Raw genomic sequence first — 13,809 nt, 5'->3', positions numbered from 1 at the left:
TCCAGAATGTACCCCCAGAGTGAGGCAGGTAAGTCTCCCATGCTGACAGCATCCAGTGCTCATTCCCATTGATTCCTGAGGTTGTCCTATGTCGAAAGCCCTGTTAACCTGACTTTTACAATTACACCTTCTCTTTAAACCTATATAATAAATCACACAGAACTTCCAAACTATTCCAACCCCCATCCTGATCTCCAGATCCCCATCCTGATCTAAAGTTTATTCCTAAACTTTAGAGCCCTAGTGACTGTGACATATAATTTACAACTATGGTATAGTGTTTCAATCAATTCATTGAACCAGCCATGTCTCCTGAATGCTTCCAAAGATAGCCTGGGTCCCTGGGCTTCTGGTCCACCCCCCTGGGCCCTGCACCGCGTAGGCCAGGAGCAGGCACTCCACAGCTGCCGAATGCCCAGATGGAGCAGAGAGAAGGCAGAAAATGTGGACTGGACTGACCAGTAGTTTGAAAAGATCTCCCTTAATGCAAAAGCAACCTCTACCAACATAATTATTTCACTCTGGACTGATATGCTTCAGTGTGTAATTCTGTGATACTGAAAAATGTAAGCCCTAATCATTGGTTCCCATAATCTGTCTTCTCATCTTTAGAGTGATAGAGCAAAAAATATACTGAAGTTGTAGAAAAATGTGGCTTCATGACCCACCCCATGACTATGGTCTAGGACTGTGCCACACACTATAGGCCACATATGGCTATTTAAATCTAAGTTTAAATTACATAAAATTAAAAATGCAATTCCTGAGTCACACTAGCCATATTTCATATGCTCATCTTTAACAAACAAATGAAAAACAACAACAGAAATTTTATCTCGGGTATGTGACTAGAAGGATGCTGTCCAGGAGGAGGTGGGGAAGGACACACTGGTCAAACCATCTCGGGAATGCCGCCTTCAAGGAGGAACACGATAAACTTAGGCATGTCCAGAGGAGTCCAGAAAACAGTGAGCGGAAGGATCCCAGGATCTTTTAGCTGGGGGGAAGGCTCAGCAGGACTGGAGAACAAAATGAATCTTGAAACAAAGGACGGCCTGGACCTTGGGCAGCTGCAGAGATAATCAAGAGGTGGGCCTAACTCAGTGTAAGGAAAATATTTGCTACTTAGCGCTGTCCAACAGTGGAAACACTGCCTTATGGAGAAGAGAGCTCAGGACCCCAGAAAGTACTTAAATGCAGTCAGTGCTTCTGACTGGAGTGTGTAATGAGTCACCCGGGGAGCTGGAGAAAATTCAGATGTTTTGGCTCCACGTCCAAGGATTTTCTGGTCCTGTAGGTGTCTCATGGAGCCCATAATCTGCATCTCTAACAAGTGCCTGGGTGATGCTCATGAGAGCACTCTTTGAGGGCACGGTTCTAACAAGCTGGAGGAGCCATTGGTGATGGTATAGGGGGCTCTTGACACCGGATGCAAGTTGGACCCTGCAACCTTCCAAACCAACACTAGGGGACAGCACCCCAGGCACTCCCAGTGGGTCCTAGGCATTCTAGATTGCACAGGTGCCCCACCTGAGACATCACAAAAGTCATAGCACCCAAGGTCTCCTGCCCTTGTGCAGTCACCTCAAGCAAATCATTTTCTTGCAGTTTTACTATTCACACAAATGGAGTATAATGCCAGATGCCCTAAGGAGAAAGCCCAATGCATAGACTTTTCTGTATGCCAAGACTCCAACTGTGGGTTCAATACTAAATCACATCAGGACACTTTCTAGGCTGCAGAGACAGTGTGCCCCAAGAGGGAGGCTGCATTGGAAGGCATCCAAATTCAGTACTATGACCCGCCAGGGGACTGAGAACAGGGGCATTTTGCTCCATCCCTTGCCTGTCCAAGGCAGCTGCCATGTGGCCGTACAAAACATGAGTCAGAGCTTCACTCCTCTCACCAAAAGCAGACATTTTACACAAAGACTTCTGCCTGCATTTTTTCAATGATTTTATTCATAATAGCCAACCCTCAAAACAACCCAAATGAACATCAACTAGCAAATGAATAAGCAAATTGTGTCATGTCCCAGAAGAGGCATACTAGTCAACAATAAAAAGGAACAAATAACTGATATGTACAATAGGGTCAATCTCAAAACGTGACGCTGAGCAAACAAAGCTAGACACAAAAGACATAATATATGGTGTCATTTATATCAAACTTTAGGGAAGCCAAATAAGATCTGTAGTGATTGAAAGCAGGTGGGTCCCCAGGGGTGGGTACTGACAGGAAAAGGACCCAAAGGAAACTTTTGGAGTGATGAAATGAAGGTCTTCTCTAGACCTTGCTTGCCTTTGCTGGTACATAGGTGTGACATTTGACTGTACACTTAGAGTCTGTGCACTTTACTGACAGTATACTGCAAAAACCTAATTCTTTAAAAACAAAACCAAATGGGCATATTCTGTTTCATTGGGCTCATTCTATTTTATGCTGTATTTGCCAACGGGTATCATTGGTTGCCTCTAGGAGGAAACTGAGTATCCAGGGACAGACATGGGAAAGAGATCTTCAGACTGTTTATCCTTTTGTACTTTTAAACTTTTGAATTGTGAGGTGGTATTAGCTATTTTTTTAAAAAAATAAAATTTAAAATTAAGAGGAAGAATTTAAAAACACATCCCTCAGTAAAACAAGGTAGATGCAGCACTCAGACTATTAGTGTTACCCAACCTATTTCAGGTCATGGGCACGTGCAAATAGTATATGTGGTCTGTATTTTCTCAAACTCCTCCTCTGAGCTCTGAGCAAATACCACTTTTTTTTTTTTTATCATTATTGAGTATTTTAGTATTTTCAATAAAATACATAGATAATAGATAAGAAATGCATATACATATACTTTTAAAATAATTACAACTTGAACACCATGTAACCACTACCCAAGTCAGAAAAGACAACACTGCCTGGACCCCAGAACCTCCCATAAGTCCCTCTGTGTTCATACCCTTCCACTCCACCCAGGGACAACCCTCTCTTGATTTCAGGGATATGAATGTCTTTCTTGTCTCCTATGTATATATCCCTAATCAATACTGTTTAGCTTTGCACATTTCAAAACTTTTAAAATACTGAATCATTCTGCACATATTACTGTGTGCTTCTTCTGCCCAAAATTACATTTGTAAAATTCATCCATGTTCCTGCCTATCACTGTAGGTTATTTTCATTGTTATATAGTATTTTATAGTAGGAATAAATGAACCACAATTTACTTATCCATTAAAATATTCATGGATACATTAATGAGTCTTTTTTGGTCCTCATTGCCTAAAGAAAAAACAAGTCCATACGTATCACATTCAAAGCAACCATTGCCCCCAAATGTGTCTCCAAAACACCTAGCCAGTCTCATCTTCCCCACTTTTCTCTACCAACCCATGTGCCATTTCATCAGTTTAGGTGCAATTCCTTAGGGCTAGAAGGCTGCTGACCATGTACTAGATCTACCCAAAACATCCCTGTCCATCTAGATGTGCTCCAAGCATGATCTCCTTATGATCTCTTCTGTCCACAACACCTCCCCTGCCCTGAAAATGCATCAGAATAACCTATCCTTTTTCTGACTCTGCTAACACACTTGCTTCATGCAGCATTGAGTTATACACCCTTGTTACCGGCACGTCTCCACATTGGTTCTTGTAGTGCACAGTACTAAAATCTTGCAGATAATGGGCAGGCGATAAAGAGAACTTTTCAACTCAAATCCAAAATCCTGAAAGCTACTGCTGGTACCAGATACTAAATCATTCAAAAATATATGTTTAACACTAATCCCCCCACCCCCACTGCTAAATTTGATTGGCTTAAAAGAAATATATATATGTTTAAAAAGTTAATTTCCTCAAAAATGTAATAACACCAATTAAAGCAAAAACATCATCACTATTGCTTAAGATAAGATTTGGGTTCCTCATTGATCTTCATGTTTTCTCATTAAAAAAAATACAGAGCTTTGGAGTTACTGGGACACAGAATGTTAGAACATCATCATTTAAGATCACTTGATAAGTCCTGACCAGTATGGCCCAGCAGTTAGAGCTGGGGTCCATGGACCGAAGGGGTGGGGGTTCGATTTCTGGTTAAGGGCACATACCTAGGTTGCAGGTTTGACCCCAGACCCCAGTGGAGGTCGTGCAGGAGGCAACCAATTGATGTGTCTCTCTCATATCAATGTTTCTCTCTCTCTCCCTTCCACTCTATCTAAAAATCAATGGAAACAAATCACTTGATAAGAAGGACACTACTTAAAGAAAACGATGTCCTCAAAAAGTATTTAACCCCAGAAACAAGAAAGGGGGGTAAAGTCCAAAATTTAAATAAATTAATAAATGAGTGAGCAATTCCAATTAAAAAATATTTCAGAATTTAAAAAGCAGTACTGGCTCAGCCGGTGTGACTCAGTGGTTGAGCATCGACCCATGCACCAAGAGGTCGCCAGTTTGATTCCCAGTCAGTGCACATGCCCAGATTATGGGCCTGATCCCAGTGTGGGGCATGCAGGAGGTGGCCAATCGATGTTCTCTCTCACTGATGTTTCTATCTCTTTCTCCCTCTCCATTCCTCTCTCTCGAAAATCAACTAAGGAAAAAAAAAATTTTTTTAAAAAGCAGTACTGTTATTTTTCTGTCAAAAAAATACATGTATGGAATGTAGATACTGCAAACAGGAGAAGAAATTAAACAGATAGGCAGAATGATATAAATGGATTGACGGCCTGGTCACTGTCTCTCCATAGAACTCATAAAAAAAATTGGATAGAAGACATCACTCCTGAATAATATAAAATATGCCTTCAAGTATTCTATGAAAAGTCATTCTTTTCTATAGAGGTTATTAAGAATACATGACAGAAAAAAAAAAAAAACAAACGTTTGCAACTCATATTACAGAAATTAGGCTAAGGTTCTCAATATAAAAAGAGCTTCTATGAATCAATAGTAAAAAGCCCAATGGCTCAACTAGAAATATGAATAAAGTTATTTATAAACAATGCAAAGAAAAGATAATTATAATGGTCCTTGAACACAGGAAAAAATGCTCAATCCCAGAGAAATACAAATTAAAATCATAGTGGTATACCCTTGTTCACTTATCTGATTTGCAAGATCAAAGAGTTTAATAGCCCAGCTTCATTCCCAGTCAGGGTACAGGCCCATGTTGTGGGACTGATCCCCAGAAGGGGGCATGCAGGAGGCAGCCAATGGATATTTCTCTCTCCCTGTCCCTACCTCTCTCTCCCTCAAAAAGTGATATCCATCAAAAGTACAAGTGCACATCCCCTCTGACCCAACAATTCCACTTCTGGCAACTTATCCTGCAGAAATACATGCATATTTGCAAAATAATTAGCTATAACACTGGGATAGCAAAAGTTGGGAAACAAACTTAGTCCACCAGGAGAACACAGGTTAAACAATTTGTGATTGATATCCTTATAATGGAATTCTATGCAACTGAAAAAGAACAAGGAAGTGATCACCAAGAAATACTAAGAACAGGAATAGCACAGGCAGTATTCTACAATTTGGATAGAATTTTGTGTATTTGCTGAAATATGCACTATCTGGAAGAGTACAAGAAAACTGGTAACATCAGTTGCCCCTGGAAAGAAACCAGGTAGACAGAGACAGGCATGGGAAAGAGATTTTAAAAATGCTTATCCTTTTGTACCTTAACTTTGGAACTGTAAGGCTATTAGCTATTTTTTTCAAATAAATAAAATTTAAAAATGATAACTTAAAAAATATGTCCCACAGTGGTAAACTGAGTGCGACACAGCCCTAAGATGATTAAAGTGTTGCCCCATCTAGCACAATACGACATACCCTCTTCTGTGAGTGCTCATGAGACTTCATACAGGATAGACAAATTTGGAATAAACTCTATAAACACAGAAAGCTAAGAGACCCAAAGTAAATTCACATTCAGGGCCCTATGAAGATACAGCCAGTTTTTAGAGAAAACCAGGACTAGCACAGATCTGTAAAAAAATCTTTGAGTTGCTCAATTAACCTAGAAAATGGCAGGCTGTGTATGTCTTGTGCAGTTATTTCCCAACTTTAAGTTAAGAAATCAATCTCCTATAACAAAATATGTGTTGCTTAAACTCTGCTTAATCTGCATTGTGTGGGTCATGCTTGTATGAGGACAGGGTTGCAAACAAAGAAGGCTTTTCTCCACCCTCCATCAGATTGGTAGCAGATAACAGGGCTGTCCTTCAAGGAAGGAGCCAGACCCTTCCCTTGTCCTTACCAGTGAAGGGATCTATATGGAGGGACAAACCTGTTGATCAGGGGCTTGTCAAAGCCATTGCTATGTATTCTCTCTGTACTTCACCTAAAAATATGACTGTTTTCCACACTGTGCACACCCTGAGGGTGGGGTGTACATAATCCACCTGGTTGCCTCCTGTTTTCTTATTAGGGAGTAAAGACAGTAAATCCAACCCTCCAGGGAGCGGAAGAACAAATCATTCAGAGCCCATCTCGGGTAGCTGATGAAGGCGGTGTCGTCTCGAGTATGTACCTAAGCTGGTCCAGATATGCCTGCCGGGGGCGCAAGAACGAATACAAGTTCAAGCACGATTGCTCGGGCGTTTTGGGGGGGAGCAGGTCAAAACCTGCGAGTTTTAGAAAGCAAAAGCCCAAGTTTCGGAGCACGCTGGGCACACCTGTAGGTACAGGTGCAGGCTAGTCAGCTGACTACCTCGCCTACGAAGCTGGATACACACACGGAGGATGACATTGTTTACGGGCAGTGCATCTGGAGCAGAGTTGAAGTGGGTGTCTACCTGTTCAAAAAGGTGACCAAGAAACTGGATCACGGCTGACACTTCTTATTCCACAGTGTCCAGCGCGCACCCCCACCCCGGGCGCCCAAGGTCACCTGCCCCCTAAACTCCCCCCACCCCCCAACACATACACACCGGCCCTAGCCCAGAGATCTCACCAGAACATCAGGTTGGCCCCGACGAAGCTCAGCAAGGTGCGCAGAGGCCTCTTCCAGCTCAGGAGCTCGTCGGCGCGGCAGCCCAGCCACAGCACCGGCTCCCCCAGCAGCCAGGTCACAGCGATGGCCACCCCGCCGGCGGCCTCCTCCACCTGCCGCTCCACCGCCACGGCCGCCGCCGCCCCGTCCTCCTGCGCTTCCTCCGGCTCCTCGGAGGGGGCCCGGGGCGGTGGCTGCTGCTCGCCGGCAGCCCGAGCCGGGCATCCTTCCTCGGCGTGCTGCGCGGGCGCCGGGCTCGCCATCTTCCGCGGCGCTTCCAGGCCGGGACGGGCACGCGCAGGCGCGCCTGGGTGTCGGCGCCGAGAGGGCGGCGGGTCCGGGCTCGGGGCGCGCACCGCGGGGCGCCGGCGCTGGGTGCCTTGTGACGTCAGCCCAGCCACGGCGGGGGCGCCTCTCGGGGAAGTGGGTGCGGCCAAGTTCGCGCAGGGGCGGGGCGGCCGGCGCCGAGGGGCTGGGCGGCCTCTCCTGCGCCGTGGGAGCGAGCTGGGAGGTGTCCCGGGGACCAAGGGAGCGTGACCCCTTTTCCCTTCCAGCTGCGCAAGGAGTGTAGGAGAGGACCGCCTCGCAGCTACTCGTCTAGAAGGGAGTCAGGGCTACCGACAGAATCAGTTGGCCATCCTCACTTTCTCACACCGGGGCCACCGCTCACCCACCCTGCAGCCTTGGGTTGATGAGCGATTTCGGCCCCCGGTGACCCCCTGGCCCAGTGCACTTTCAGGGACAGCCTGCCCAACCACCGCAGAAGTCTGTGGTAGTCTGCAAGAAACGTGATGACATAAATGTTGGGTTGAGAGAGGAAAAAACTCGTGGGTCAATTAAAGAGCATCTTGCCCTCCCTTCTTTACATTTGAGGAAACACCAGGCCGCAGAGATTGGAGCGGGGTGGGAGTGCGGGGGGGGGGGGGGGGGCGCTTCCTCTCTGACTGTGGCCAGTCCTCTGGCTCTAAAGTGCACGACGGCTTGTGGGAGGTACAGTTGAGCGGGGAGCTCAAAAGCCAGAACCCCAGCGGAGACTGAATGCTTTACGTGTATCAAATGAGGTTTGGCAAGTCTCAACTGCACTTACTTCCGTAATAGGGAAAGGCTGCCAAGGGGGGGAGGGGGGGGGTGTGACAGGGAATCCTGAAACCTTTCTTTATGGGCCCCGCTGGCCCTGGTGCTTCTGGGTGAGTGTGGGGAGAAGGAAGAAGGGTAATCGTTAATGTTCACTTTTCACTATTTGCATTTTTTAAATGTCTTCTTTAATCTCCATGTTCTTGCTTTTCTCTAGAATAAAATGCCCCTCCCTCCATCCTGAGCTTTTTACCTGCGATGAATCAGGACATCTTACATCCTCCTGGAGTCTCTTACCAGCAACCAACTTCCTTTCACAGGCTGGATGGGGCTCATCCCCGGAACAATTAGAGCCTGTTGTCTAGGGAACCTCTGGGGAAAGTTCTATAATGCTCATCTGCATGGTCATTATATACGTTTATCCCTCTATTTATACGTTGCAGATGTGTGCACTTTGCTGTATTCATGTAATACTTTAAGAAGTATATTCCTTGAGTTCACTCTAAGGTTTACTGAGCACCTATTATGTTTGCAGTGCATTGCTAAGCTCTGTGGATATGGCTTCCACCCACCGGAAGCTCATAGTCCAAGGAGGGACCAATAACAATTATGAAAATGGCTGCAATAGAAATAATGGCTCAGTGCTTAAATCATCCATCTGAAATTGGGGAAGGAGTGGAAGAATCAGGTTAAGGAAGCTCTTTAGAAGAGATGGCATCTGCCCTGAATTGTAGGGAGGAGGGAAGTAAAGCAGGGCTGGGGGGAGGCAGTAATCTCCATTGGAAGGTCAACATGAGAGAGAAGGTGTGGAGGTGCAGGTGAGGCGCACAGTTCCTTCTGCATATTTGGAGCAGACCGCCAAGGCCTTGAAAGATCCCCTAGTGGGCGGAATTTGGGGTTTTAATGTGAAGACAATGCAGGGTCTCTGGGGTTTCTGACTTGCCTTTGAAGAGAATCCCTCTGACAACCCAAAAGAAAGTGGCAGTGGCATGGGAGACAATGAGCTAGCAATGCAGAAACAATTCAGGTATTTTATTTTTTTAACAAAAAAGGACATCTTTTCCCTGGTGTCAGTTTCTCCTCCTGGCCCTAGTGCAGGAGCTTTTGAAAGATAAATGATGTTTTACTGTGCAATCTGGCCTTTATTTAGCACTGGATACAACCCAGGGGCTGCAATATCTAAAAATTTTTCCTAGACTCCAAAGCTGGAGAGGAGAATACAAGGTGGAGATGAGGAACCAGACATCCCCATTGTCCAAACGAGTGAGGATATGCTTCCAGAAGCATGTTTGCAAGATTCTTTGAGTTCCTTCTCACCCCGAATTCTAATTATTGTCAGGATCTGTTGAAATAGTAAAAGCTGTTGACAACCAAGACATGGAAAAGCTAAACTCCATTTGCTATGTGTGGTTAGCAATCCTTATATCTCTATTTAATGCTAAATCTCCCTATGTACCGCTGTGTGAAATCTTTTCTCTCTGTGTTAAAATGACTAAGGAAAAGCATGCTACACAAAGCTGTTTTTGCATGAAAAGCTGGAGTAATTGCTCTAATCTGTCTTTTTCACCTCTGACCTCTAACAATTGCTGACAAAGAAATAATGTCACAGGAGTTGACACTGGCATAGACATATAAATGAGTGCTACTGCTGGGTGTTTTTTCTTGGTCTAATTATCTTTGTGATGCTTGAATAATTTATTCAGTGCTAAGATAAAAATAATGCTAATGATGGTTAAAATAGACTTTGTCCCCTACTTTCAAGAACATGTTATGTTTAAAACTATGCGTAACCTTGCTGCTTAAGATTCTCTTCTGAATTTTGCATCTCTGTATATTGGTGACAGGGTAATAAACATGAATAAGCCAGATGATTTGACAAATATATCCGAAGCAAACAATGTGTGTGTGTGGGGGGGGGGGGTGCAGATAGAAAAACAGGTGTAACCACTGAATCTAAGAGACAGTTTAGAAAATAGCACAGCTACAGCAAAGTCAAAATACACACAGGAACTCTTAAAAGAGGCCGCTCACCTTTCCCTTCCAAAAGTAGTGAGAAAACTTGTAATAGGAGAGAAAAATAATGAATAATTAATTCCCACTCTTGGACGCCCAATAGACAACATTAAGCTAAGCACTGGAATGAGAGAGAAATGCCTCATTATTATTTTTCTCTCTAAAATGTTTCGTGTTAACCCAGCTGGTGTAGCTCAGCAGTTGAGCATCGACCCATGCACCAAGAGGTTGCTGGTTTGATTCCCAGTCAGGGCACATGCCCAGGTTGTGGGTCCAATCCCCAGTGGGGGGCATGCAGGAGGTGGCCAATCAATGTTCTCTCTCATTGATGTTTCTATCTCTCTCTTCCTCTCCCTTCCTTTCTCTCTAAAATCAATAAAGAAAAAATTTTTATTTAAAAAATGTTTCTGGAATGCTATACAGCTGTAAGAAAGAAAGATGTCATCCTTTGAGACAACATGGAGGGACCTGGAGAGTATTATCCTAAGCAAAACAAGCCAATCAGAGAAAGACAAATATCACATGATCTCACTTATTTGCGGAATATAATGAACAAAATAGACCCAGAGACACAGAAGTAGGGTACAGACTGACAAACCTCAGAAGAGGTGGTTGGGTAGGGGGGAGAGAAGAGATACCACAGAACTTATATGCATGTATGTATAACCATTCACATAGACAACAATACTGGGGATGGGGCAGGTGGGGGTGATTGGGAGGAAGTTGTCAATGGGGGAAAAAGGAGAAACATCTATAACAAAAATAAATTAATAAAAAAAAATTTTTTAATGTTTCATGTTAGAATTCATCCTTAAATGAAAGGGGCCATTACATACATGTTGTGTTGTTTATTACTCCTGCAGGTAGACTGATTTTGTGCTGACAAGTTTATAAAAGTAATTCTACCCTCCTGTTCTTACCATATACTGTACTCCTTTCCCTAATTTTCTTATCACTGAGCCAAGAGAACCTAAGTAGTTCACTCTAAGCACAAATATATATGAGCATCCCACAAGGACAGTGACCTGGAGGAAATTGAAAGGAAGGTTGTACCTGGTGTCCCAGGCCAGGAACTCAGAAGGGATTGGCTATTTCTGTTTGGGGCTGACTGTTGTGCTTATAGGAGTTGGGACATGCAAACTAGAATAGTCTACATTTGACAAGCATTCTGTAAGGGAGGTGCTTACCAGAAATGAACCACCTCACACCAAGATGCTGGCCGTGCCTACACCAGCTATGTTCCCAGTTTAGGTATTGCTCCGTAACAATAGACAAAAGACCTTTTTTAAAGATTCAGAATGGTTCATTAGAACTCAGGTCATATTTCAATAAGAATATATTCTAAAAAGCTACCATCTATCCACAGGCACACACATCAACACATGTGCACAATCACAATCAGCAAGGATGACTGCAGGAAACTAATTCCAACCCCTTCCCACTGGGAAACAGTAATACTCAAATCAGCAAACTAGCCACTGTTCTGGTCCTATGCTGGAGGAGTTCATAGAAAAGATGTGGCTGCCAGTTGAACCACCAGCTGGACCCAGGCAATGGGAGGCTCCTTGCCCCCTCCCTGGTCCTTGGAATGTACATTCCTCCTACTGTTTCCACACTGAGAGCCTTTTCTGGGACGCAGATTGAGAGAGTAAGGCGTTGTTCAGACCATCTGGACTAAGCTCTGTTAAGGCCTCGATGTAAACCCTTAAAATTCTGGCAGGCAGGTGCTGAGACCTTATCTTTTTGTTTTTTTAATTAATTTATTTTTGTTACAGATGTTTTTCCTTTTTCCCTCACTGACACCCTCCTCCCCATCTCTCCCACCCTGTCCCCAGCTTTGTTGTCCTTGTTCATCAGTTATGCATACATGCATATTAGTTCTGTGGTTTATCTCTTCCCTACGCCTCCAGCCCCTCTTCTGAAGGTTGTCAGTCTGTACCCTACTTCCATTTTGAGACCTCATTTTGCAGGTGCTCAAGACAAGCCTAGTGAGTTCCCTGCTTATTAAACCTGCCACCTACCAACCTGGATGATCTGCTTCTCCCCTTGCCCTCTGTGTAGGGGGGGCCAGTTTCAACTTTCACCAGAGGAATTCTTGAGGCTGTAAACCAACATCCTCATCTCCAGCTGCTGCTGCTGCTTCTCCTTCTTCTTCTTCTTCTATTGTTTTGGTTCTGCCTCATTGCACTTTAGTTTCATTCATTCCTTACTTCTCTATTCACTGATCATTAAACATTCATTAAAAGCTGCCTGTGGGGTTTATAGTAAGATAAGCAGGATGTTTGTGTCCATCAGTTATGCATACATGCATCTAAGTTCTGCTTGCTTATTCTCCCCATGGTGCTTAGGTCGTGGACAAGGAAAAAGGAACCTGAAGAAGGCAGCTGGGTGAAGGGAGGGGGAACACATGCATGGGCTGGGGCAGGAGGGAAGACAGCCTGGCCCCTGGAGGAAACCATAAGCAGTTCTGAGCAACAGGATGGTGAGTAGCAGACAGGCGCTCGGAGGGGCCTCCTCCCATGTGCTGCGATGGAGTTTGAGCTTTGAGGCCACTGGTGGGCTGTTAGCAGGAGAGTGAAGTGGCTGGTTTGTGATTTAGGAAGGTGTCTTGGTCAGTGGATCAAATAGAGCCTGGCAGAGATACTGGAACATTTTCTTTGTCATTCACTGAGATGGGGAGAGAAGGATAAGCTGGTGTGGGTCATAGGCAGTTGGGTACAGGGGTCTGCAGCTCCGAGACCAGCGGGAATTGTGAAGGGATGGATCCAGGGTGGGGAGTGGCCTGTGTGAGGACCTGGCAGTGGGCAAGGCTGGGAACAGCTCAGCTCAGATTGACTGCATGGATCAGAGGAGGCGATGAGACTTTGGGATAAGCAGATCCTGTGAAAGAGGGTTTCGGGTATCAGTCACCAATGTAGACACGATCCTGTGAGCAATGGAGAGTTCCTGAAATTTGTGGGTTTCTTTGTCGTTTGTTTGTTTTTACTAAGGACATGATAGACTCAAAACACCAGTCTCTTGAGGGCCCAGAAACTCCGCTTGACTTTCATCATCTAATGAAACTGGTGATTGTCTCTAAATCCTAATCAGGCCTCCAGTCTCAAGGGTATTTTCTGCGTTAAAATTAGATCAATGGAATAGAATAGAATAGCTATGAGACTTACATCCCACAGACATCCCTTCAAAGTGTATACTTGGTTCGTCACCTTTTACTAGTTCATTAGAAATTGGCACAGGACCTGGCAGTCCTTTAGGCTGGCTAGTGGTCACAGGCCCTGTTGGGAACACCCAGTCAGGCTGTGTCATATGCTGTCCTCTTAGACTATGCACCAGTGAGCACGACTTGGTGTTCACAGCACAGCCAGCAGTGTTCTTGGGGACCTGCTAGCTTTGCAAGATTCGAGTGCCTTCAGAACCATCGTAGGATTATTAAGTTATATTTAATATAGTCTGAAGTTCAGTCTACAGTAAGTCCTCACCTAACATCATCAATAGGTTCTTGGAAACTGCAATTTTAAGCAAAGCAATGCATAACACAACCAATTTTCCCATAGGCTAATTTTTCTGGTCACAAAACATCACTAAACTTCTAAATAAAGACCCCAAACACTTCTAACATTAAACATTGAAATAAATGTTAGCTATACTTACATTTAAGAAAGATGAATAAAAACAAGCAAGATCATTGTATTCCAACCATCTTCATCCGGTTCAGGGTCAAG

General features: G+C 44.4%; 1 protein-coding gene across 1 annotated transcript in view; it reads right to left on the bottom strand.

The window, feature by feature from the left end:
- The window catches only part of RETREG1 (reticulophagy regulator 1), a 116,068-nt gene extending 108,797 nt beyond the window's left edge, over positions 1-7,271 (bottom strand). Inside the window, exon 1 of the mRNA XM_036280226.1 lies at positions 6,962-7,271. Within this exon, the coding sequence (XP_036136119.1) occupies positions 6,962-7,263 (302 nt within the window). The 5' untranslated portion in view covers positions 7,264-7,271. The remainder of the gene's footprint in view (positions 1-6,961) is intronic.
- Between the last annotated feature and the right edge of the window lie 6,538 nt (positions 7,272-13,809).

Source organism: Molossus molossus, unplaced genomic scaffold (genome assembly GCF_014108415.1).
Source record: "Molossus molossus isolate mMolMol1 unplaced genomic scaffold, mMolMol1.p scaffold_m16_p_3, whole genome shotgun sequence".
Lineage (NCBI taxonomy): Eukaryota > Metazoa > Chordata > Mammalia > Chiroptera > Molossidae > Molossus > Molossus molossus.
This window is presented reverse-complemented; position numbering and strand designations above follow the sequence as displayed.